The following is a 26,990-nucleotide window of genomic DNA, read 5'->3' on the forward strand; positions in this document are numbered from 1 at the left end:
CCTTTGGACTCCAAAAAAACAATAACAGTGCCTGTTAAATAAAAATAACAAATAAAATTAGAATTACAACCCTTGATAACTCCATCTTAAATTAATTGTATCCCATAAGGTAATGGTAAAAGAGACTAGAGACAGGTGTCCCTCATTTCAGGGGCAGCACTCTCTCTCTGTACTTCTCATGGTCCAAATCACAAATAGGACTATTGCTAAATTATAAACCTCTTCCTAATTATTCGTTTTTCCATATAACATTTAAATGTCACCCAATATTCTTAGCCTTTCTAGTAAGGGTGATCAGGCCTCACCAGAAAGTCCGAACAGAGTTCAGAGTTCAGTCAACTCTATTCAGTGAGTATTTACTTTCCTGTACCTCAGACATTATTTAAAGATATTTTAAACATTTCAAACATTTTGTGTATCAGGTTTACATCAGGGTTTTCAGTACATTTCTTATGAGAATTTACATGTGGGGCGGCAGGGTAGCCTAGTGGTTAGAGCGTTGGACTAGTAACCGAAATGGTTGCAAGTTCAAATCCCTGAGCTGACAAGGTACAAATCTGTCGTTCTGCCCCTGAACAGGCAGTTTTAACCCACTGTTCCTAGGCTGTCATTGAAAATAAGAATTTGTTCTTAACTGACTTGCCAAGTTAAATAAATATTAAATAAATAAATATGTACAACAAAAACTCTGACACACTTCAGAAAATGTCCTTTTAAGGTGCATCCTTTCTAACCTGTGAAAAACCCACTAAAACCAAAAATAAAAAAGACCCCACACAATAAATAAAACAGAGTATTAACACCATTAACAAATATTCATAACAGGTGGGTTGTGTGTGGGTGCTGGTGTGTGTGGTAAAACGTAATGTAAAAACAAACTAAATGGCCAGGCCTTTAACAGCCGGATTCAGGTACCTTTATACTGAATTTCACTAACTGCTCTCCCAAGGCAACAGCCTCTGGAAACATTTCAATGGGAGAGATGGGGACATCCCATCCTCTCCTAAAAGATAAAATAAACATTTACTTAGTTTTCACTTTGCTCAATCTTAATCAGTCTAAACAATTCAAAATTCAAATTCTTACTTTCCATTTCACTTTGCAATTAACTTCCCATTTCCTTTCTTTCTCACTTTCTTTGCTACTTGCACTTGTCTACATATGTTTCCTTCAATTCATATAGCCCTTTCAATCAGCATCACTGTTGTGTCTTTGGCATCATTAAAACTGAAGACTTATTTATCAAATGACTCTCTGTAATTATTATTACGCGATTAAACTGATTAATCATGTAACTGTAATTAACTAGGAAGTCGGAGCACCAAGGAAAATATTCAGATTACAAAGTTATAATTTTCCTAATATAACTTTCAGATATCTTAATATCTGATCAATTAGTCTTCAAATTAATGAATGATTATTTACCTCACGTTAGTCTCATTCCAAACATCGTAAATTGTTGGTTATCTGCACGAACCCAGTCTTCACTATGAGTCATCCATATGTCTGTCGTTAGAATACTTATTTTCCACCATAAATTCATTAAAAATCCTACAATGTGATTTTCTGGATTTTTTTTCCCTAATTTTGTCTGTCATAGTTGAAGTGTACCTATGATGAAAATTACAGGCCTCTCATCTTTTTAAGTGGGAGGACTTGCACAATTGGTGGCTGACTACGATACTTTTTTGCCCCACTGTAGTTGTGTTCTTGTATTGGGGTCTTCTGGCTTATTATTTTTGAGTGAATGGGCTGCTTATTCTTGAAGATCATTTCATGCTGTGTGTGACTACTGTTTCTATCGGGGCTCTCTTTCAGCATGTTGCTGAAATAGCGGAGGCAGTGCGCCTGTTGTGCTGATGCGCACTAACTGTCTGTGGTCCTGAATTAATAGTTAGTCCTATGTGTGGTGTTGAATTTATTCCACCACTATGCGAGTATGACTGCCTTTTTGGAACTGTTTCTGTGAAACAATGTCTGGCTTTTTCGGCCTTATATACCACGGTGGCATAATAATGCATTTCTAACAGATTTTAGAGTAGCCTAAATAACACAATAATCATAACCTAGATTGTAATATGGCTTTTCTTTGTCTGTGTGCTGTCTCGTTGAGCTGCAGCCCAAGGCACGGCTCAGGCCTGTTTGAATTTTGTCATCAGAAAGCTTCTTTTGTCTGTGTGCTTCTCCTGCACTAGAATGGCCAGGTGCATTGTGATCCTCTGTTTTTATATGACGTATTGGAAATGTATTCCCCAACTGAAGGCCTAGGAACAATAGTCACAGTTCACCGCTGCTTTCCGCAGTGCTGAACTGAGTGCCGCTGTCCACTGTGCTGAGACATGAGGGGAGACATGAGGGGAGCCATAATGAAGCTTGGGAGGGGCTGAGTGTAGGGGAAACAAATCACATGTGACAGTACTGATAAAGGGACGAACCGTTTAAGGCCCAAAGCACTCAGCTCCCTGCCTTGCAATAAGGATGCAATGTTTAGCGATAAGGAGGAGACTCCACCCAAAGTGGGGTATGTTTACTACCACGGGTGAAACCATGTCTTTGTCTAATGCAGCTGTATTGACCCTCTGGGTAGAATAAACTTGGTTTAAGCTTTCATAGTGTCCGGTGAGTTTTGACTCTGAGAATTAGAACCTAACAAAGGAATGCATGCATCTGAGAGAATGTCTGACGATGATAAGAATGAGGTAATGAAGTAACAAGTGGCCATTATCAAAAAGGTGGGGGGAAAGTATGAAATAGACCCAGCTATCATCTGTGGCATCATCTCAAGAGTCCAGAGGTGGGAGAGCAATACTGGACAAGAATGGCTGGGGGACCATGGAATGTCCTTTGGGCTTATGCAGATAGGCACTCAGACTTTAATTAATTGAGTGATTGAAGTCGCTGATTTGCCAAAGAATTCCAGTCACTTGGGTCGTATTCATAAGGGCAGGCAACACAAAGCATTTTGGAAAACAAAAAAGGGTAGCTTTCTTATTGGACAAATCCAGGTAGTCCCTGTTTTCTTCCACTTGTTGCCTAATGAATACATCCCTGGTGTCCAAGGTATGAATCAGGCCCCCGAAGCCCAGATTTGAGAGCTATGAATGGAATTTATAGCTTAATAAAGTTGTTAATCTTATTTCTGTTTCCATTACCTTAGTTTGATGCTGAGTGCCATGTTTGAATGAGATTAGTGGAGGCTGGTGGGAGGACCTAAAGGACAGACTCATTGTAATGGCTAGAATGGAATTAATGGAACCCGAGCCAAGTGTGGTTTCCATATGTTTGACACCATTCCATTAATTCCATTCCAGCCATTAATATGAGCCCGTCCTATAGTTCCTCCCACCATCCTCTTCTGATTACAATATAAGTGAAATGCTGTCCATTGATTTCCATCATACTAGGTCCTAGGTTGATGTTACTACAAACGGGGGCAACCACACTAAAGGGAGAATGGGGAGGTCAGGAACATCTCAAACAAGGCACTCAGATTCTCATAAATGTAATCAAAAAGATCAAGCGAAAGTTTCCTGACTAGACAAAGGAGCAGCAGCTGAAAGGTACGTTTGATACTTCCTGGACTAACCAAATGTGTGGCCTTTGTCAAGAACATTTTAGCCTCATAGAGCATTGTTAATACCTAACCTTGTTTTTACCGTCAGACAAGTGTTATTTTGACTAATATTATTGTACTGCCAAATCTCATGAGAGACTGGATGGCTACACTACACAGGACTATTCTGTGATGTTGCCTAAACTTAATACATTGCATAATGGTTATTAAAAGTAAACTGTGGGCCCTACCATCCTTTTGAGCCAGACCATTCTAATGACATGTCCTCTGCAGTAGTAGCCTACATGTATCTGGAGGTCAGGCCATAGACTTCAACTGTTAACAGTATGTATTTTTTTGATGAGGCAAGCAAGCAAATCAAAAAGTTAGCTTTGTAACAAAAATACTATAGCAACCTTAGTTCAACCTCACTACATATTAGACATTTTTATAGGATCTCAGTTGTCAAAAGTAGAACAGGGGTATCCATTAGACAGTAAATCAACATTGTTTGGCCTTCGGTTGCATTGTTTTTTTCAGTAGCTCGATCTCATAATCAATGTTAAATTCACAAAATGTTATACACAATGTAATAGACAAATGCATTAAATTAAACCTTCCTAACATTCTAGTTGTTTTCAATTGACACATGTAATAAGGAATGTTTCATGCTTTACAAAAATTACAGCTTTTCCCAATCTATTTGTAGGACTCCTACTGAACATAATATGCTTAAGCTTTATAAAACTAACATGGTTTGAGTCATAAGAGTCAGGCAGGCTTCAGGCAATAAAGACTCATGTAACATCTCAGCAACTTCTCTTTTCTTTATTTGATTTGTCTCCAAAAAAATCCTGAGGTATTCACAATATAATGGCATTTATTCTGTTTGAAAGAGGAAAAGACAACGAAAAGCAGAGAGACAGTAGCTGTGTAGATTGATACAACCGTCAGAACAAACAAAAAGCCATGGAATTGCAATGGAGATGGAAAAAGTACACCATTTCCCGCTTTCAAATCGGGCAAGTCATGCAATACTGCATTTAGAAAGCCTAGGGAACAAGCAAATGATTCTTTACCAACATTTTAAAAGGGTTTCCACCTCAATACAGAGTGCAGGTTAAATACGAGCCAATCAATCCACTTCGGAATAGAAAACTATTAGTCATAGTATGCATAAAAACGTTGACTGCTCGTCTGTTTCAGGAGGGTAATTCATTACTTGTGTAAAACCAATCCAAGTTTCAAACAATAGGAGCTAACTTAAGTGGTTGTTAGCATAGCACTCTCTTTAATACCACCCATGTTGTAAATGTTAAGATTTAAACCATAACCTCTGTTTGGCTTGACTGAGCAGGATTTCAAATGAAATGAGTGCACACACACTAAAGTATACAGACATCCTACAGCTCAGCCAAGCCAGTACTAAAAGAGCATACACTATCTAGACGTTAAACCCACTCCATTATAATAGCAATGTTTCCTGTGGGTTAGTGTGGTTTGATATTTGGCTTTTGTATCAACGGCAAGGCCAATGACAGACAGACAATTATCTTTACCATGTGTGTCTTGTTTGGCTTAAAATATATATATAAAACAGACTAATAAATAAATAGTGAACATACATATACATTGTTGAAATCAGTTTTTTTTCTGCCAGTCGCAGGTCTGTGATTGGTCAAACTGGACGTCTGCAACCCGAAAGAGCTCCCAACGACTCCTCCCCACTCGACTCAAAAGCTGCCCAAGTGCAAACGCCATTCGTGATAATTTCAGCATTAATAAGACGCTCTCTCGTTGCCTTCGTCTCATATGGCACCCCATTCCCGATGTAGTGCACTACTTCAGGTGCACCATTTAGGGAATAGGGTGCCATTTCAAATGTAGTCAAGAGTTTGACCATACAGCTTAATACAGCATCAGAGAACCACAAAAACAAAGTGAGGTTTCTGGGTAGAAATAAAACAAATTAAATGGCACACAAGAGATTTAAACCGAGAAACAATCAATCATGATATTTTGATCATGGAAAAAAATAAAACTAATTCAGTTAAGAGGATATCGGAGGACCAAGGTTTCACAGCAACACAGGGTGAAGAAGTGGCTAAACGGAGCTGTGAACGTGATCATTCCGCTCTGCGAGAAAAAGACACCTTTGACCCCGGCATTCCGGAACGACAGAAAGAAGACTTCAACTACACTCTCCATCTCAAACGCTCTCAAGGATCATCTGGAAATGTATTTATTCAATTTGGTGTCATCTTTTCCCTGAATATAATGAAAGTTGTAAAAAATAAAATAAAAACAATGGACGAAAAAGGTAAATAATAAATCAGACTTTTGGTAGACAAAACACTTCCAAGACACAGACCTTGCCCTCCATCCATCCTCACTCTCACAGCTAATTGAATGAAAGACACACGGCACATTTAGGAACGGACAACAACAAAAAAGTCTGCTGCTAAGATCTATACACGATCCTTCTCGCCATGAAACCAACTAAATGACAATACAAGTAAAAATGTATATGGCAAATAGCAGATTGAAAACAAGTCAAGAGAACATAAAAGGCAAAAGTGTCTTTTCCTAAGTACACAATTAAAACATTTCGCAAAAAAAATTGTAAAAATTATAAATATATATAGTTTTGTCCCCCCCAAACATAATCTAAAATCAATAGCAGTTACATCAGCGACAATAACATGCAATTGATATACTTACAGCATTGGACTAGCAACTCGCAAACCCCAATTAACCCACCCCAAAAACTACAACCAGACGGCCCCACCCCAACCCCAATACAATCCTTAAATAGTCAGCTCACTCAAACACGTCTCCCGCTTTACTCATTTCCCCTCTGGACTAGCTGAAGGCATGATTTCAACCGTACTAGGGAGAAGATCTCATATTGTCACCAAGTCCAGTTTCATCACCATATGTTTATATACAGGAGGACTCCCTAACGTACAGCAAGCTGACGGATTTGAATGACTGCATAGTGAAAATGATATTTGGTTTTACTTACAGATGGGGCGATGACACACCCTCCCACCCCCAAGGTACAGCGCAGCAGCAGACTATTAGGTGCATCCAAAATGGCACCCTAGTCACTACATTGTGCACTACTTTTGACCAGGGTCTTATGAGCCCTGGTGATAAAAGTAATGCACTACAAAGGGTGTGATTTCAGAGGCACCCTACCAGAGTACATCTAACAGCGCTGGCTTTGCCACTGCCTGCTAAGAACACACAAAGCCACTAAACGGCAGTCAATCAGCATCACTGGTGACATACTGTCTATAGCCTACATTTGGTGTGTGTGTGGCGCGCCACCGCTGTCCTTGGCAATGGGTTAGAATTAGTATTCAAACGTTTTTATTATTATACATTTTACAAACACACACACACACTAAAACACCCAAGTAATTTGGTTTTGGACTAAACCAAAAAAAAAAAGTTCCTGCTGTTTTCAGAAAGGTGAAGAGTGGCACAGTTACCTGTCAGGTGTTTTCAAACCACGTACAGACCACGTGTGCGCTTGTAAACAGACATCAGCAAAACGAAAGAGAAGGTTGACAGTGGGAGACTGGGTCTGACACAGCACTGGACAGCCAAGACTGGGAGAATAGGGTGCACTGAGTAGAGTGCACTTTCTAGTGATTTTGGACAACCCAAGGTGTAGAGAGCATGTAAATAGTACTAATAGAAGTACATAAAGTCAGTATTTTAAAACTTTGAGCAAGTGGGCCAGGCAGCCTAGATTGTATAATAATGTGTCTGTCATTACTACCTGATTGCCTATAGAACCAAAATCGAAGAGCCATGGTTTAAAGTAGGTCCATGATGATTTGTGTCTGGGCAACAAACAGAACATTGCAGCCTGAACCATAACAAAAATAACCAACACTGTTTTCTATTCCACAACGATAAGAGAACTAGTATATTCTACCTGCAACACAGCCAATCTCCTGAACTCTCCCAATACTTGGTGATGGTGAGCAGTGGCTTATTACAGTACCAGTTTACACAGTAAATAGGTCTGTCTGGCTGAATGGGTGTGATTGCTGTGCCCGGGCTTTGTCAGAGTACAAGTCTCTCTCTGTATTCTACACACACAGGCATTGCTACCCCTAAAGTACCCCCTCCCCCTATCCCTCACTAGCTACAGAGAAACTCTGAATATATCGTAGTCCTAGTAATCAATTAGAATATCAATAACTCGTTTTTGTTGATGACACCTTTGGTGTGTAACGTCAAGGGTTGAGCTTGCAGGAGGCCCACAGACAGACAGACCATTCTAAATCAGGGTGACCCTGGACTACAATGTCCAAGGTCAGGGAGCAAAAGGTCAAGGTTCACAGGTCAGGACGGACAGACGGACACTCCTTCACTATTAACGACTAGACTTTGCGGTGCTGTAGTGCGATATAATTGTGACTACAACATACTATTACATTGTTAGAGACAGGTGAGGTGTACATCAATTGTGTGGATTAGTTTTGTGACGTTAACCTATGCTACTCATCTATGGGTTTAGTTCTCGGTCAGTGTTCCCTCACACCATCATCAGACTTGCTTTTCTGTATTTGGTAACTGTAAAGACATTGCATTACTTCACTTATTTGGTTTAAAAAGATAAGTATTTGTCCTTTGGGGGACAATTAGACAGCAGAGTCTAGATTTAAAAAATGTAGCAGCAGTTGTAGCAATGTAATAAATATTTAAATATTTTTTGAAAGATACAATAATGAATAGAACACCAAACAATCAAAACACAAATCCTAATTCACGCCCTAAAAATCATAATTCATATATTGGTGAAACACCATTGAAAGCTTTTACAATGTCCAGCTAGCTTCAACATCTGCTCTATAGCCTGCCTATGGCTGAATTCAGGGCTCCAAAATCTCTCTCCTCACATCTCTGTTATCAAACCACTCACTTCTCTGCTCAGTCACTCCTCCCTCACTAGCTCGAGACGGCCCTAAACCTTCTGTCACGTACCCCTCTTGACCTTCTGTCTCACTTTCTTATCCTTCCGTTACTTTTCACCTCATCCTTCCATCTCAAATACTTTTTTTTTATCCAACTCTTTCCTAATCTTGCTTCTCCCTAGCTCTTCTTCTGCACATATTCATAGTCAACGTTTCCGGTTCCCTCTCTCCATTTCTCTGACATACCGTTGATCTCCCTCTCCTGTCTGTGTCTAGCAGGGATTTGGCTTGGTGTGTGTTGGGGAAGTCTGATCCCAGACCTGTCAGTGCCATCTTGCAAACTCCTAATGGGGGGGGTAGTAGTCTTCTCTACCTGGCTTTGGCCCTGCAGGAGGGGAGGCAACAGTCAGGAGGGCCTGTGTGACACACTCAACCGACAACTACCACCTTTGGTTTGACAAAACTGTGGAGCCTCTAAAAGATGGAACAGCAGAAAGAATGAAAGAAGAGAGGCTGAGTGGCATTGAGAAAGAGCGGAGAGGGAGGGTTGAAATGCTCCACAGCCAAAAATATGTTATTGTATTATTTGTAAAGGGACTCTTGCCTATTTCTTAACAAAAATAACTCACGACTCCCCTCCAAACTTTTTCTTTTGTAACACTTCTATTCAACAAAAAGCAACACAATGCCACTCAGCCTCTTCTTTCCTCATCTACCTGGCAGTACAGTTTCCCTGACTGAGTTTCACCACAGCAGCTGGGGTAAATTAAGTAAACAAAGTCTGATAAAAGGCAGACTTTTGTCCTCCCCTCATCCTTTTCTCCTCCTCTGTATCCCTCCACCTGTTATCCAGTTCCACTCAAAACCATCCTGAACTCTAAATAAATAAATACAAAACACCTTTTCTACAGAGCTACGCATAACCCTACTTTTTTTGGTCTTTTTTTTTGCAGTTTTTCCCAATTCAAAGCTGCTAGAACATGTACTTGTTTATATTCTCTCTAAGCATTTGAATCAAAGTTCGTAATCTACAGTATTTTCAAACCTATGGTTAAAAACCAGACTGCATCCAGACTGAAACAAATACAGCGGGTCTAGTTGGTCTGTTAGAGCTACAGTGGGACAGCTATATGCCATCCATAAGTGAGCGTACACTCGTGTCTTAGTACACACACTCATACACAACCTGTTGAAGAGTAAGTATAGAAATAAAACACCCGGCTGAATATTGCACGGAACCTTCAACTTCTGAGCCTAGCTATCACTGTGGATGAAACTGGGCCTCTGGGCTTGCCGTAGGGACTTTTACATCGTCTTAACACTACATGATGTAGCAGAAATTAGCTCCAGTGTGTATCGACTACTCTGTTGTCAGACCCCGTAGCTTTGACTAGGGCCTGAGCTGGAGCTGAACAAGATTATACAGGAGCGTGAGATATGACTAGTGAGTGAGTAGTATTTCTGTATGTGTTTAACCACGTAAATGCATTTACAGTATCACTACTGTACGTCAGTATCTAATGGATGGAAAAGTGAGCATGCATTAGAGTAACCTACAGTATGTGCCAAGGTGTTCACGATAATAATGTACATCTTCTGATGACGCCGAACTACAGTGTGAAGCTCTACTCTCCCGCGTGTCTGTCTGTCCTGATCCAGACTCAATCAGTCAATCAACCAGACTCAATCAATCAATTCACAGAGCCAGTCTGTCTGTCTAGGGTTTTAGGCCTACTCCGTGTCTCCGTCCCTCTCCGGGGTCTCCCGGCTGTAGGCTCCAGTGGCTCCGGGGCAGGGCCAGTGGCCGGGGGCTACCTGCTGAAGAGCGAGTGGAGCTGGTGCTGGCTGTAACATTGGCTGCTGCGCGGCGACTCAGTGCGCTCCATCACCGCCTGGAACCAGCCCGCCACGTCCACCACCAGCACCTCATAGCGCCGAATGAAACTGTGCTCCTGGGGGAGGGGGGAGACAGAGGGATAACAATGAGAAGGAAGGGCAGAAGAGAGGAGAGTTAGAACACTGCGTCCACTCGCTTTCTCTAATGTACAGATTTTTTTTTCTTCTACTAAACATTTAATTCAGACAACATTCTTCCCTTTGTCTCTTTCTTGTAATCCCTAATCATGGTTTAGAGTGGTGGTGGTTAATCAGTGTGTGAATAGCTGGAGAGACTTACGAGCAGCTTGTGGTATTTTGGCCTTTTTCTGTGATCCTTTGTGAGGCTGTGGAAAGAGGCAGTCAGTGACGTAAAAATTAACAGACAAAAAGCACTTGATATTACTTAGCAACTGTAGAGACTGGTTCCGAGAGCAGTAAGACTGCAGAAATATATAATAAACTCTCTCAATGAGTCACACAGTGTGTTTTGTCTCACCAATCTTTGACGAAAGACTGGAAGTCGAGGGAGAAGTCCATGCTGAGGGGGAGCGAGGGAGGGTCTTCCTGCAGCACTTTGGTCAGGACCTCAAAGTCAGTCTTGCAGTTCTTATAGGGGAACTGTCCTGTGGCCAGCTCCACCTGCAGGCCGAGGTGACACATTACAGCGTTAAGGCCAGTTTATACTTGGTCTAATGACATGTCTGTAGACAATTAGAATGCGACAAGTGTCGCTGGTCAAAACAACATTTAATTTATACTCCAGTGGAATGTCTGTAGACGGTCGCGGTGACTGTCAGTTTTCTTGTTGAGACTGTCGCTATGTCTGTTGTTGTGGTTACCAGACTGCCACAGCAACCAGACCAAATCCTTCTGCGAGTTGATGTATGAGTCCTAACATTCTCAGATACAACAAACAACTTATTTCGTCACACTGTGGCAGGAAGTTATTTTCTGTAAGTATACCATTACCTTGCCTACCAAAAGGCTTGATGGAGCAATTATCATATCGCTTACACCCATTTTGATCCTTTCAGATGGATGACGGGACATTGAGAAGTGTCAAAGCGTAGAAGGTAGGTAAGGCTCTCAACTTTCAGCCAGGGCCACATATGAAGGTACAGGACTGACCAAAAGAAGTGCACTACATAGGGAATAGGGTGTGATGCAGTAGTGTGGGTGTTTTACCAGAGAGATGCCCAGGCTCCAGACGTCTGCTCGGATGTCATAGTCAGGCTTGCTGGGATCTGGGGGGTCTATTCTCTCAGGCTGGGGACACACAGAAACAGGCTTGGGTTAGGGGGAAACTGCATTTCTTGTACCAATACACAGGGAAATTAAAAACATTTACAGAGGACAGCAGAACTCAGCATTTGTATTGCAACCCAGGTGGAAAAATAGTGGCGCTTTAAAATGGCAGCCTTCACTTCGGTAGGTTAAACGTGGTAGAATGTAATGGTAGTGTGTGTGTCCACCAAGGTGACTCACAGCCATGTAGGCAGCACAGCCGGCGCTGCGGGTCTTGGCCTTGGAGTCGACGAGTCGTCCGCTGATGCCAAAGTCACACAGCTTGATCTGGCCCTTGTTGTCCAACAGAATGTTGGAGGGCTTCACGTCCCGGTGGATCACACCGTGCTTCTCCTTCAGGTACAGCAGAGCCGACACTATCTGTAGACACAAAGGGTAACACACTACTTCATTGAAGAGAAGGTGAACACTCTTTACGGGATGGGGTTAATTCCATTTGAACTAAATTCAGGAGATAAACTGAACTTAAAGAATCCTAATTGAAAATGAAGGCCAATTTCTTATTCAGAATTTGAGTTTCAGCTCAAAGCCTGAAAAGAGGGTATGACAGAGCAAGAGATAATAGATGAGATGGAGAGACTCACTGCCACAGTCATCTTTCCCAGGATGCGTTCAGGGATGGGCCCCTGGATCCTCTTCTTGAGTTTCTCAGCACACGTCCCCATCAGCTCCATTGCGATGAACACATCCGTCTGAAGACCAATCACAGTCAGTCACACAACATTGGCATTTTAAACAGAACAGTGAAACACTAAATGATCTGTGCATGTGACTCACGTTGGTAACTATGGCGCCGTAGCACTGGATGATGTAAGGGCAGTCGTGGCTCTTCAGCACAACATCCAGATCCATCAGAATCCTCTTGTTCTCGTCCTTATTTCCTGTCCGGCGCATTTGCTGGTGACACACACAATAAATCAGTCATAAATATTGAACGTTCATATTTTAGTTGAGGGAGAACTTCAAGCAACTGGATGGCATCACTAATTTACAACGCCGCCCGCCCCGCACACCTGTCTAGCATTTAACCATTAGCCAATCACATACTGCCAGTTTCCCGGACACCGATTAGGACTAATCCTACACTAAAAAGGAGATTTAAAGGGGATTATCCACTATAAGTGCTTCATGGTCCAATCTGTCTCTGGGTAACCATAGTAACCTACCTCACTCCAGAATATCAGCTGTTTCCAGCATCTTACCTCCACAGCCCCATCCTTGCCCCCCCCCCCCACATCCAAACCTATTCCCACCACCCCCCATCCAAATAGCGTCCTCCGATACACAACCCAACCAAGCCGCACTGCTTCTTAACACAGCGCCATCCAACCCGGAAGCCAGCCGCACCAATGCGCCGGAGGATACACCGTGCACCTGGCAACCTTGGTTAACGTGCACTGCGCCCAGCCCGCCACAGGAGTCGCTGGTGCGCGATGAGACAAGGATTTCCCTACTGGCCAAACCCTCCCTAACCCGGACGACGCTAGGCCAATTGTGCGTCGCCCCACGGACCTCCCGTTCACAGCCGGTTACGACAGAGCCTGGGCGCGAACCCAGAGTCTCTGGTGGCACAGCTGGCGCTGCATTACAGCGCCCTTAACCACTGCACCACCCGGGAGGCCTTGGCCTATGTATTTTAACAGAACACACTGATTATAATGTTTATACCAGCCAGTTAAGGCTGAAACAAACAATAGCATTCTACATATTAAATAGCATCGCTATAATAGATCATTTACAGGCTCCAGTGTCTGCCATTATCCCTGTAGGCCATGTTGTTTGTGCTTGTAACCATGACTGTGTATACCAAGAATAAGCATTGTAAGCAACTCCCCATAGACTAGTAGTGACTGACTTCCTAATAGTTAAACAGTTAAGATAAACATGGGGGGGCGGCTTAATTGTAGCAGTGACGATACAGTATAATTACTATCATTGTGTGAGGATAAACAATGGAAGGCAAAGCCCAGAGAAAAACCGATAGAAAAAAGAAGAGCGATACTGAACGGACAAACAGCCCAGGGCTGCCGCCAACAGTTATATCCTCTGGTCAAATCAGCTGCTATGGAATTATGTGTTCTGCCACAGTAGGAAAAACCAATGCTATGGCCTAAACCCAAATAGCAGCAATAGAACATCCACACATCACTTGCATAACAGAATGGGCCTAACGTTTCGAGCTGCTGCCCTCCGGAAGGCGATTAATGGTCCCAATGTTCAGCAAGAATAGGAGCAAGGCTAGTTTCATGCCACTAGGCTGTTGAACAGTGGGACATAGGACAGCTGCAGACCCAATACACAGTCAGGCAGTAGGCTGCAGAGACTTTGAATATGTGAAAATGTGTACCAACTTTCCAGTTTTCGGTACTGCATGTAATGTATTGTGCTGTGTTTGTATGCGGACACCACTAAATGAATTTCCATCTAAATGGACAATAAAGTATAGTGTATCATAAGTGTCAAACTACAACAAGACAATGCATTCAGGACAACAGAAACAGAGCGGAGGCCGGAAGGACAGACTTTTCATCCTCAAGACATGAGGTGCTAATAATGAAAGTGAAGTGACTCCCCTGCCAGACAATGTAACGTGCTTTCAGACTGCTTGTTTAAAATGCAATCCAGTACTATTATACACTGCTCAAAAAAATAAAGGGAACACTAAAATAACACATCCTAGATCTGAATGAATGAAATATTCTTATTAAATACTTTTTTCTTTACATAGTTGAATGTGCTGACAACAACATCACACAAAAATGATCAATGGAAATCAAATTTATCAACCCATGGAGGTCTGGAGCGAGACATGATGTCCCAGATGTGCTCAATTGGATTAATGTCTGGGGAACGGGCGGGCCAGTCCATAGCATCAATGCCTTCCTCTTGCAGGAACTGCTGACACACTCAGCCACATGAGGTCTAGCATTGTCTTGCATTAGGAGGAACCCAGGGCCAACTGCACCAGCATATGGTCTCACAAGGGGTCTGAGGATCTCATCTCGGTACCTAATGACAGTCAGGCTACCTCTGGCGAGCACATGGAGGGCTGTGCGGCCCCCCAAAGAAATGCCACCCCACGACTGACCCACCGCCAAACCGGTCATGCTGGAGGATGTTGCAGGCAGCAGAATGTTCTCCACGGCGTCTCCAGACTCTCACGTCTGTCATGTGCTCAGTGTGAACCTGCTTTCATCTGTGAAGAGCACAGTGCGCCAGTGGCGAATTTGCCAATTTTGGTGTTCTCTGGCAAATGCCAAACGTCCTGCACGTGTTGGGCTGTAAGCACAACCCCCACCTGTGGACGTCGGGCCCTCATACCACCCTCATGGAGTCTGTTTCTGACCGTTTGAGCAGACACATGCACATTTGTGGCCTGCTGGAGGTAATTTTGCAGGGCTCTGGCAGTGCTCCTTCTGCTTCTCCTTGCACAAAGGCAGAGGTTGCGGTCCTGCTGCTGGGTTGTTGCCCTCCTACGGCCTCCTCCACATCTCCTGATGTACTGGCCTGTCTCCTGGTAGCGCCTCCATGCTCTGGACACTACGCTGACAGACACAGCAAACCTTCTTGCCACAGCTCGCATTGATGTGCCATCCTGGATGAGCTGCACTACCTGAGCCACTTGTGTGGGTTGTAGACTCCATCTCATGCTACCACTAGAGTGAAAGCACCGCCAGCATTCAAAAGTGACCAAAACATCAGCCAGAAAGCATAGGAACTGAGAAGTGGTCTGTGGTCACCACCTGCAGAACCACTCCTTTATTGGGGGCGTCTTGCTAATTGCCTATAATTTCCACCTGTTGTCTATTCCATTTGCACAACAGCATGTGAAATTTATTGTCAATCAGTGTTGCATCCTAAGTGGACAGTTTGATTTCACAGAAGTGTGATTGTCTTGGAGTTACATTGTGTTGTTTAAGTGTTCCCTTTATTTTTTTGAGCAGTGTATATTGTCTTAATGCCAACAAGCTGTAGTTGGAGGAGGACAAGGCTTACTTTGACGGCGATGACGTGGCCCGTCTTCTTGAAGCGCACTTTGAACACCTGACCGCACGTACCGCTGCCAATCTCCCCCTCGCTGATCAGGTCACTGACCTCGGCTGGGTACCGCTGAGGAGGGAAACAGGTGACGAGTCACAATGTCAATGTCAATGTCATGTCAATGACAAACATACATGGCATATGTAGTAGAGGTCGACCGATTAGTCGGAATGGCCGACTAATTAGGGATGATTTCAAGTTTTCATAACAATCGAAAATCAGTATTTTTGGGCGCCGATTTTTTTTAAATACCTTTATTTAACTAGGCAAGTCAGTTAAGAACACATTCTTATTTTCAATGACGGCCTAGGAACGGTGGGTTAACTGCCTTGTTCAGGGGCAGAACGACAGATTTTCACCTTGTCAGCTCAGGGATCCAATTTGCAACCTTACAGTTAACTAGTCCAACGCAATAATGACCTGCCTCTCTCTCGTTGCACTCCACAAAGAGACTGCCTGTTACGCAAATGCAATAAGCCAAGGTAAATTGCTAGCTAGCATTAAACTTATCTTATAAAAAATAATCAATCATAATCACTAGTTAAATACACATGGTTGATGATATTATTAGATATTATCTAGCGTGTCCTAGATTGCATATAATCTGACTGAGCATACAAGCATACAAGTATCTAAGTATCTGACTGAGCGGTGGTAGGCAGAAGCAGGCGTGTAAACATTCATTCAAACAGGACTTTCGTGCGTTTTGCCAGCAGCTCTTCATTGTGCGTCAAGCATTGCGCCGTTTATGACTTCAAGCCTATCAACTCCCAAGATGAGGCTGGTGTAACCGAAGTGAAATGGCTAGCTAGTTAGCGCATGCTAATAGGGTTTCAAACGTCACTCGCTCTGAGTCTTCTAGTATTTGTTCCCCTTGCTCTGCATGGGTAACGCTGCTTCGATGGTGGCTGTTGTCGCTGTGTTGCTGGTTCGAGCCAAGGGAGGAGCGAGGAGAGGGACGGAAGCTATACTGTTACACTGGCAATACTAAAGTGCCTATAAGAACATCCAATCGTCAAAGGTTAATGAAATACAAATGGTAGAGGGAAATATCCTATAATTCCTATAATAACTACAACCTAAAACTTCTTACCTGGGAATATTGAAGACTCATGTTAAAAGGAACCACCAGCTTTCATGTGTTCTGAGCAAGGAACTGAAACGTTAGCTTTCTTACATAGCACATATTGCACTTTTTCTTTCTTCTCCAACACTTTGTTTTTGCATTATTTAAACCAAATTGAACATGTTTCATTTACTTGAGGCTAAATTGATTTTATTGATGTATTATATTAAGTTAAAATAAGTGTTCATTCAGTATTTTTGTAATTGTCATTATTACAAAAAAATTATAAAAGAAATGGGCCGATTAATCGGCATCGGATTTTTTGGTCCTCCAATAATCAGCATCGGTATTGAAAAATCACAAATCGGTCGACCTCTAATACGTAGCATGATGTACTACAGTACCCATAATGCTGTGTGTATGATATCCAGTTATAATGGTGTCCCCTTGTCAAAACAGCACATTATTTTAATGAGTAGAGAGAAATACAAAACATTTATTCAGGCAATGATAGTCCCTTACCTGGCCGTCGATCTTCAGGTAGCCTGTCTGCTTCATGATCTCCTGCAGCTTCTGGTCTATCTCCGCACTAAGGGGACACGGCACAGACACACAAAAAGGTTAGGTGCGTCATTTGACGCATGCGTGTATATGGAAGCGGTTTTTTTTGTATTATTTATTTATTTTTTTTTACTTTCGGTATCCCTTTCCAGAACATGAATGCTCAGTGTGCATCTGCTTCATGCACGTGTGTGTATGCTCTGTTTGTCTTACTTCTCCAGGCTCTTCACCAGGCCGTACTGTGGCGTGGGCAGGTTGAGCATGTGTCGCGGACGGCTGGGGTAGGAATGGTGCTGGGGTGAGCTCTCAGAGGACGAGGAGCGACTCCCCCCTCCGTCGTTAGCCAGGGGCAGCTGAAGAGCTGGGGGGGAGCAGGAGAGGAGGATCATTTAGAAGGGAAGGTAAAAGAAGAAGACTGGGGCTGTGCTTTATTATAGCCTGGGGCCAGTCTGTTTTAGACCGTTTTTGCTTTAGGAAACTTGTCGTTGTCAGAAACAGACTGGCACCCAGACTAGTGTTACTGTAATCAATTCCACTCTTTCCTCATCTCTCTTCTTAATGATCATTGAGCTTACAGCATTGAAGAGGTCAGCGTTGTAGTGGAATCTATCTAGCTCTTTGACCAAACAGTGACACAGAGAGAGACCTAAGGATATGTAGCCACATAGCAAAATCCCAGCGCTCCAATACTAACTCCCTGTCACTGATGGGCTATTAAAAAAAAACACACTGACAGTTACAGGTCTACAGTGCATTCAGAAAGTATTCATACCCCTTGACTTTTTCCACATTGTGTTACAGCCTTATTCTAAAATGTATTAAATAAACAATTTTCCTTAATCTACACACAATACCCCATAATGACAAAGCAAAAACAGGTTTAGACATTTTTACAAATGTATTCCAAAAAAACAGAACTTATACTTATTTACATAAGTATTAGGATCCTTTGCAATGAGAGTCGAAATTGAGCTCAGGTGCACCCTGTTTCCATTGATCATCCATGAGATGTTTCCACAACTTGATTAGAGTCCACCTGTGGTAATTTCAATTGATTGGACATGATTTGGAAAGGCACAAACCTGTCTATATAAAAAGGTCCCACAGCAGACAGTATATGTCAGAGCAAAAACCAAGCCATGAGGTCGAAGGACTTTATCGTAGAGCTCTGAGGCATTGTGTCGAGGCACAGATCTGGGGAAGGGTACCAAAAAATGTCTGCATTATTGGTCCCCAAATACACAGTGGCATCCATCATTCTTAAATGGAGGAAGTTTGGAACCACCAAGACTCTTCCTAGAGCTGGCCGCCCGGCCAAACTGAGCAATCGGGCCTTGGTCAGGGAGGTGACCAAGAACCCGATGGTCACTGACAGAGCTCCAGAGTTCCTCTGTGGAGATGGGAGAACCTTCCAGAAAGACAACCATCTCTGCAGCACTCCACCTATCATGCCTTTATGGTAGTGGCCAGACGTAAGCCAATCCTCAGTAAAAGGCACATGACAGCCCGCTTGGAGTTTACCAAAAGGCACCTAAAGGACTCTGATCATGAGAAACAAGATTCTCTGGTCTGATGAAATAGAGATTGGACTCTTTGGCCTAAATGCCAAGTGTCACATCTGGAGGAAACCTGGCACCATCCATACGGTGAAGCATGGTGGTGGCAGCATCATTCTGTGATGTTTTTCCAGAGGCAGGCACTGGGAGATTAGTCAGGATCGAGGGAAAGATGAACAGAGCAAAGTGCAGAGAGATCCTTAACTTCTTATGGCTGTAGAAGCACCCCTGAGTAGCTTGGATGAAAGCTGCCTAGAGGTGCCCAGAGTAAACAGCCTGCTCCTCAGTCTCAGTTGCTAATATATGCATATTATTAGTAGTATTGGATAGAAAACACTGAGGTTCCTAAAACTGTTTGAATGATGTCTGTGAGTATAACAGAACTCATATGGCAGGCAAAAACCTGAGAAGAAATCCAAACAGGAAGTGAGAAATCTGAGATTGGTGGATTTTCAAACTAGGCCAAATTGAATTCACATTGGGATATGAATGAAGTTGCACTACCTAGGGCTTCCATTAGATGTCAACAGTCTTTAGAAACTTGGATGAGGATTCTACTGTGTTAAGGGACTGAATAAGAGCTGAATGAGTCAGCTTACTGGCAGAGAGCCATTTCCTGATCATGCACATTCCACGTGATATCGACTTGCGTTCCAAAAGGAATTCTCCGGTTGGAACTTTATTGAAGATTTATGATAAAAACATCCTAATGATTGATTCTGTACTTAGTTTGAAATGTGTCTTCGACCTGTAATATAACTTTTTGACCGAAGAAAGCGTTTGGATATGTATACCAAACGCGCAAACAAAAGTAGCTAATTGGACATAAATAACGGACATTATTGAACAAATCAAGCATTTATTGTGGACCTGGGACTCCTGGGAGTGCATTCTGATGAAGATCAAAAGGTAAGGGAATATTTATCATGTAATTTCTGGTTTCTGTTGACTCCAACATGGTGGCTAATTGTATTATTTCTGAGCGCCGTCTCAGATTATTGCATGGTATGCCTTTTCCGTCAAGTTTTTTTGAAATCTGACACAGCGGTTGCATTAAGGAGAGGTATATCTATAATTCCATGTGTATAACTTGTATTATCATCTACATTTGAGTATTTCTGTTGAATCGATAAGGCTATGCAGGTCACCACTGCTACCTGTATGCTCTAGTCGGCTGGCCCTCGCTACATATTCGTCGCCAGACCCACTGGCTCCAGGTCATCTACAAGTCCATGCTAGGTAAAGCTCCGCCTCATCTCAGTTCACTGGTCACGATGGCAACACCCACCCGTAGCACGCACTCCAGCAGGTGTATCTCACTGATCATCCCTAAAGCCAACACCTCATTTGGCCACCTTTCGTTCCAGTTCTCTGCTGCCTGTGACTGGAACGAATTGCAAAAAAAAAAAAAAAAAAAAAAAAAAAAAAAAAAAATCGCTGAAGTTGGAGACTTATCTCCCTCACCAACTTCAAACATCTGCTATCTGAGCAGCTAACCGATCACTGCAGCTGTACATAGTCTATTGGTAAATAGCCCACCAAATTTTACCTACCTCATCCCCATACTGTTTATATTTATTTACTTTTCTCCTCTTTTGCACATCAATATCTCTACCTGTACATGACCATCTGATCATTTATCACTCCAGTGTTAATCTGCAAAATTGTAATTATTCACCTACCTCATGCCTTTTGCACACTGTATATAGACTATTTTTTCCTACTGTGTTATTGACTTGTTAATTGTTCACTCCATGTGTAACTGTGTTGTCTGTTCACACTGCTATGCTTTATCTTGGCCAGGTCGCAGTTGCAAATGAGAACTTGTTCTCAACTAGCCTACCTGGTTAAATAAAGGTGAAATAAATAAATAAAAAATGCAAAAATAACTTGATGTTTTTGGAACTAGTGAACGTAACGCACAAATGTAAACTTTTTTTAAATATAAATATGAACCTTATCAAACAAAACATACATGTATTGTGTAACATGAAGTCCTATGAGTGTCATCTGATGAAGATCATCAAAAGGTTAGTGATTAATTTTATCTCTTTGTGACTCCTATCATTGGTTGGAAAACGGCTGTGTTTATTCTGTGGCTTGGTGGTGACCTTACAATCGTTTGTGGTGCTTTCGCTGTAAAGTATACTTGAAATCGGACACTGTGGTGGGATTAACAACAAGATTACCTTTAAAACAGTTTAAGATACAATGGGGCAAAAAAGTATTTAGTCAGCCACTAATTGTGCAAGTTCTCCCACTTAAAAAGATGAGGCATGTAACTTATAGGTACACTTCAACTATGACAGACAAAATGAGAAAAAAAAATCCAGAAAATCACATTGTAGGATTTTTTATGAATTTATTTGCAAATTATGGTGGAAAATAAGAATTTGGTCACCTACAAACAAGCAAGATTTCTGGCTCTCACAGACATGTAACTTCTTCTTTAAGAGGCTCCTCTGTCCTCCACTCGTTACCTGTATTAATGGCACCTGTTTGAACTTGTTATCATTATAAAAGACACCTGTCCACAACCTCAAAGTCACACTCCAAACTCCACTATGGCCAAGACCAAAGAGCTGTCAAAGGACACCTGAAAAAAAATTGTAGACCTGCAACAGGCTGGGAAGACTGAATCTGCAATAGGTAAGCAGCTTGGTTTGAAGAAATCAACTGTGGGAGCAATTATTAGGAAATGGAAGCAATACAAGACCACTGCTAATCTCCCTCGATCTGGGGCTCCACGCAAGATCTCACCCCGTGGGATCAAACTGATCACAAGAATGGTGAGCAAAAATCCCAGAACCACACGGGGGGACCTAGTGACTGACCTGCAGAGAGCTGGGACCAAAATAACAAAGCCTACCATCAGCAAGGTCATTGAAGAGGAAACGTGGCTGGGTCTTTCAGAATGACAATGATCCCAAACACACCGCCCGGGCAACGAAGGAGTGGCTTCGTAAGAAGCATTTCAAGGTCCTGGAGTGACCTAGCCAGTCTCCAGATCTCAACCACATAGAAAATCTTTGGAGGGAGTTGAAAGTCCATGTTGCCCAGCAACTGCCTCAAAACATCACTGCCCTAGAGGAGATCTGCATGGAGGAATGGGCCAAAATACCAGCAACAGTGTGTGAAAACCTTGTGAAGACTTACAGAAAACATTTGACCTCTGTCATTGCCAACAAAGGGTATATAAAAGTATTGAGAAACTTTTGTTATTGACCAAATACTTATTTTCCACTATAATTTGCAAATAAATTCATTAAAAATCCTACAATGTGATTTTCTGGATTTTTTTTTCTCATTTTGTCTGTCATAGTTGAAGTGTACCTATGATGAAAATTACAGGCCTCTCATCTTTTTGTGGGAGAACTTGCACAATTGGTGGCTGACTAAATACTTTTTTGCCCCACTGTACATGTATGTTTGAGGAATTTTAATTATGAGATTTGTTGTTTTGAATTTGGCACCCTGCACTTTCACTGGCTGTTGTCATATCATCCCGTTAACGGGATTGCAGCCCTAAGATTAACACAGCCAAGACAACGCAGGAGTGGCTTCTGGACAAGTCTCTGAATGTCCTTGAGTGGCCCATCCAGAGCCTGCATTTGAACCCGATCGAACATCTCTGTAGAGACCTGAAAATAGCTGTGCAGCAACGCTCCCCATACAACCTGAAAGAGCTTTGACAGGATCTGCAGAGAAGAATGAGAGAAACTCCAAATACATGTGTGCCAAACTTGTAGCGTCATAACCATGAAGACTTGAGGATGTAACTGCTGCCAAAGGTGCTTCAACAAAGTCCTGAGTAATTATGGGGTATTGTGTAGATTGATGAAGAAAAACAAATGTCATACATTTTAGAACAAGGCTAACGTAACAAATTGTGTGAAAAGTGAAGGGGTCTGAATACTTTCTGAAAGCACAGTATAGATTGGCTTATAAAATTCAGTGTCATTCTACTTCAAGGTCTCACCCATTGCCTCTCAGTTTGTACACGTTTAGTGTGCATCCCAAATGCCCCCCCTAGTGCACTATAGACCAGAGCCCTATGAGAGCCCTATGGGTCCTGGTCAAAAGTAGTGCACTATAAGGGGAAATGGTGTGAATGAAAGCAGTCCATGCTCAATTTCACCTTGACGGACAGACAGAGCAGGCCAGTGTAAGTAGAACGATATCAGTTCAGTCTACAACAGAGGTCGGCTGTGAATGTCTATAGACCACAATACAAAACACTTCGACAAGACATTCCTAAAGTATTAGCAACAGCAAGACAACCCTTAGCCTGTATATTAGCAAAGCATAGGTAAACAACTTCAACTGAACTTGAAGGCTTGTTCAATCGATCCATTTTTACTTCCTAATTTGACACAAAGGCAAAAAGTGTTTTTGTTCAAGGAGACAACACTTCAAAGGGATATAGACAGGGTGAGCACTGAGCAGTGGAGACCAGCTATGAGAGTAGTGTTAGCATTGACCCGCCATGCAACCACACAAACAGACCATGCGTTCAGACTGCTGCTCAGTCAGTATCTAGCTAGCAGCACCAAATGGAGTGGACCCTCTGCTGCAGAACATTGTAGCGCTCTCAGTGATCTCTGACCTCAGAGACCACCCCGAAGAGGACATGGAGAGGGCTCCAGAATCCCCACCAACCCTCAGTTCAGACCGTTCAATGTATTTTCTTCAGATGAAATCAATTCATACATGTTTTATACACTGTGTGAAGAGCGCACCATTCCTAATCTGTGAATGGGGCCATTTGGCAGAGGGCACCCTTTGGAGCCTTTGGTTTGTAGTGTTGAGCAGTTCTTTAAAACGCCTTTTCAAGAGAAAAATGAACCACCAGGCAGTAGCTTTTATCCTTGGTTCAATCACCTGCAGCCAGGACCTGCTCACTGGAGAGAATCGGTTAGTGGGGGTTAGTAGTAGACTCAGGGCAATTCTTGGTTTGGCAAAGACCAGACAGTCCTCCACATACTAGATCCAGACAGACACACACACACACACATCAGCCACTTAGGCACCTCTGGCAATTGACAGTGCCACTGCAAGAGGGATGCCAGGAGAGAATGCTTAGTTAGCGCACAAAGAACACTATCTGACCCTGAGAAAGAGAGCATGGAAGAAACAGACCGACAGACGCACAAGACAGAAATGGACTTGTCAGACAGCCTGAACTGCAGAGCAAAGAGAATGCCAGCTTGGACACATACATAGGCCCAGCCTGGATGGAAGACATGACAGACAAACAGACTGAAGGACAAGTCTTCCGACATGAAGAGGAGGTCAGATTTGGCCACAGCAGCACTCCTACAGACCAACCGGTGGTGGGATGCTGGATTAGACTAATAAAAACCGTGCAGGAAGCTACATGCACCGTGTCTCTGCATCCAGCAAAACAGGGGTTAATAATATCCTCACACACACGCAGACCCAGGCATACACACTCACTGCACTGCCCTGCCACTGGCACTCACACATGGAGAAGAAGGGATGGAGGGAGAATGAGATTAGAGTGGAGGTGAGAGTGGCGACCAACTGGGGATATAGTGCAAATGGCCACTTGAAAAAAAAAACGGGTCAGAATAGTCTTAGAATATTTTAGGTGTGCTGTACACAATTTAAGGCTAAATATAAATTTTACACAACAATAGCCTTAGCCTATTACACATATTTTGTGAGAGGAGAATACATTGTCTGTGTGTTGTGTACTGCAATTAATTTAGGTCTACATTCAAAACTAAGGACAATGTATAAGCGCTGGTAAGGTATCATTCAGGCCAGTCATTCAGGTTTGGTGAAACCATCTGAAGAATATATGAAGTTACTAGCCTCTGTACGTTCTGTTCTGAGCTACTGAGGGTGAAATGTTCCCTTGCTAATGAATAGGAGGAGTGACATGGAGATGGGGAGAGAAAGGAGAGTGATAAAGAATGGATTGTGAGAAAGAGAGAAGGATGGAGGGTGCAGTGGCAGAGAGAGAGAGCAATGATTGAATGATACCTGCACGCTGGGAAGGAACTGGAGCAGGACTGAGCTGGATCACGATGACTGGACAGAGGAGAGAAAATACACACGTGCACATTACTGCACTGTTCAGTGCCAAGTACTCACTCACATATACATACCCTGTCTAACACCCACAGAAACTCACCAATAAACTACCACACACATACCAATGAACTACAACCCCATACTAACACGCACACACAAAACAAAATGAAGGAAGGCTCAATCAATCAAGAGCACCTCAGATACACCAGTTGATATTCTGTGTGCGCGAAAATAAAAACCACTAGCACCTCAAATGCTGAGCTCGTCAAAGATAAGAGGGAGGCATTACCACACCATCTTTGCTTTCCCGTGCCTTTAGCTTTCCAATGAGGCTGGTTGTAAAGCAAACACCACTGGATCATTCACGTTGTCCGATTTGTTGGGGAAAATAAGTGAGAAGAAAACATCAAATACCTGTAAACTGATCCTAAATCAGGGCTGTTGGGATAAATTCCACATGGTGCATTTTGGTGGCTTGGCTGGAAAAGTCTAACTAGCCAGTTATATTATGCCAGATGTGTTCGTCTACATTATGACCAAAACATTATCTGCCAAAGATTAACAAGACTGCCGAATTATCCATCATGCCCAAAATATGAGAACAGCATTCATGCGAAACAAATCACGGGCTTATCAGACATATATAATTGGTTTAGAAAATAGAAACACCAAAAAGATAAGCCGTTTAGTGTTGTATTTACTAACAGCACAATATTCGTGCAATTTGTGACGTGACAAGAGCCACTTTCAGGGGTAGCTTGCTAGCTATCTTGAACGTTATAGCTGGTAAATTTGTTCACGCAACTAACTGGCAAGCTGCGTTAAGCTAACGTTCGCTTTTCGAGCTAACTGGCTACTAACATTGACTCGGTCAAAATCATACTGGAAGTTTCGCTAGAAATGTATATACACACAAGCCATGTCTGCTTAATGAACCATATTAGACCAGATATACATGTCAAATACTGAAAGACAGCTAATTGTTCCGTGCCGAGAAATTAACAACAAATTGTCTGACGGATGGATGATAAGGCCTGCTAGGGCTAGCTGCTAACCAGCAGTTGATAGGACCGAACCAAAACACAGTTCGGGATTTAAATGGAGTGGTTTCTGTTACAACGTTGCACTGATATCAAATGCTGGCTTACATAGTTTCAAAAAGTTGTTGATATGTTATATACATGCACACGCATGACATCTATGGGCAGGGAAACGTCCCGAGCTGGGGTATTTGTTTATCCATTTAGCCTGTTAGCATGTTAACTAACAGCAGCAGCATATGCCTATTACACCCCCTCTCTGCCTCTCCTTTTGCTTATTTTCCCTGTCCTCTCTCGGTTACCGACTCCCCCACGGATACTCACTTGGCCTCGGACGTGAACGTTGTGGACTCATGTCGATATTGAGGTCAATTCTTCTACGAGCTTCTTTATTTTCTTGCTTTAGTTTCTCCTCGATTCTGGAGAGTCTCTGTTCCAGCGACGACATCTTGAAATATTGAACACTATCAAAGATTGTCTATATTTGAGTAGATAACCGAGTGACCACTTTAACGATGGAAATATATGCCCTCAATGATGGAAGGCAGGCGCGATCAAGTGGGACCATTCTAGCCAACGAGAGGACATATACGAGTGTTAACATGCACAACGAAGTCGTTTTTCTCAAAGTTGCCAGAATGCCACGTTCATTATCTTATATCAATACATGTGTAATAGCCTAAACATTACGAAACTTCTATTCGATCAAATAAACCTAACGTAATTCAACTTCCGACACCCTCATATACCTCCGTACAGAAAAAGGACTAATCTCACTCGGACAGATTTTGGGCGGAGTAAATCCTCTCGCTTCGCCTCTTCCTCTCTGGCACAATCGAGTGTAACCAGCTACTCCCTCTCTTGTGGATTATACAGGCAGGGACGGCTGATGTCCCAATGCCCTCCCTGTTTGAAACATTCTCAGGTCAGACATTTCCATAGGAAATTGGCTTGCTTGCATGTTTGAAAGTGGATGTTTGCATCTACTTTTTTTGT

General features: G+C 42.6%; 1 protein-coding gene across 2 annotated transcripts; it reads right to left on the minus strand.

The window, feature by feature from the left end:
• Positions 1-4,360: 4,360 nt before the first annotated feature.
• Positions 4,361-26,840, minus strand: LOC110493585 (dual specificity mitogen-activated protein kinase kinase 7). Of its 2 annotated transcripts, XM_021567942.2 has the most exons (12): positions 26,319-26,840; positions 24,904-24,951; positions 17,552-17,699; positions 17,300-17,366; positions 15,667-15,780; positions 12,448-12,567; positions 12,255-12,362; positions 11,851-12,030; positions 11,551-11,631; positions 10,862-11,004; positions 10,664-10,709; positions 4,361-10,439 (listed from the first exon to the last, which is right to left on the minus strand). In XM_021567942.2, exons 1-12 carry the CDS (start codon positions 26,440-26,442, stop codon positions 10,299-10,301), a joined length of 1,320 nt encoding a protein of 439 aa, XP_021423617.1. In that variant the 5' UTR covers positions 26,443-26,840; the 3' UTR covers positions 4,361-10,298. The 2 variants fall into 2 exon arrangements, with proteins under 2 accessions (XP_021423617.1, XP_036805445.1); XM_036949550.1 differs by lacking the exon at positions 24,904-24,951.
• Positions 26,841-26,990: the final 150 nt, after the last annotated feature.

The sequence above is a fragment of the Oncorhynchus mykiss genome, chromosome 17, assembly GCF_013265735.2.
Source record: "Oncorhynchus mykiss isolate Arlee chromosome 17, USDA_OmykA_1.1, whole genome shotgun sequence".
Taxonomy (NCBI): Eukaryota; Metazoa; Chordata; class Actinopteri; order Salmoniformes; family Salmonidae; genus Oncorhynchus; species Oncorhynchus mykiss.

Bases quoted from the DNA above. Each gene is read 5' to 3' on its own strand.
- LOC110493585 (XM_021567942.2), bottom strand. From the start codon at position 26,442: ATGTCGTCGCTGGAACAGAGACTCTCCAGAATCGAGGAGAAACTAAAG. The intron at 24,952-26,318 runs GTGAGTATCCGT...TCCTCTGTCCAG, and splicing joins ACGTTCACGTCCGAGGCCAA to TCATCGTGATCCAGCTCAGT. The intron at 12,031-12,254 runs GTGAGTCTCTCC...TTGTGTCTACAG, and splicing joins TGGGAAAGATGACTGTGGCA to ATAGTGTCGGCTCTGCTGTA.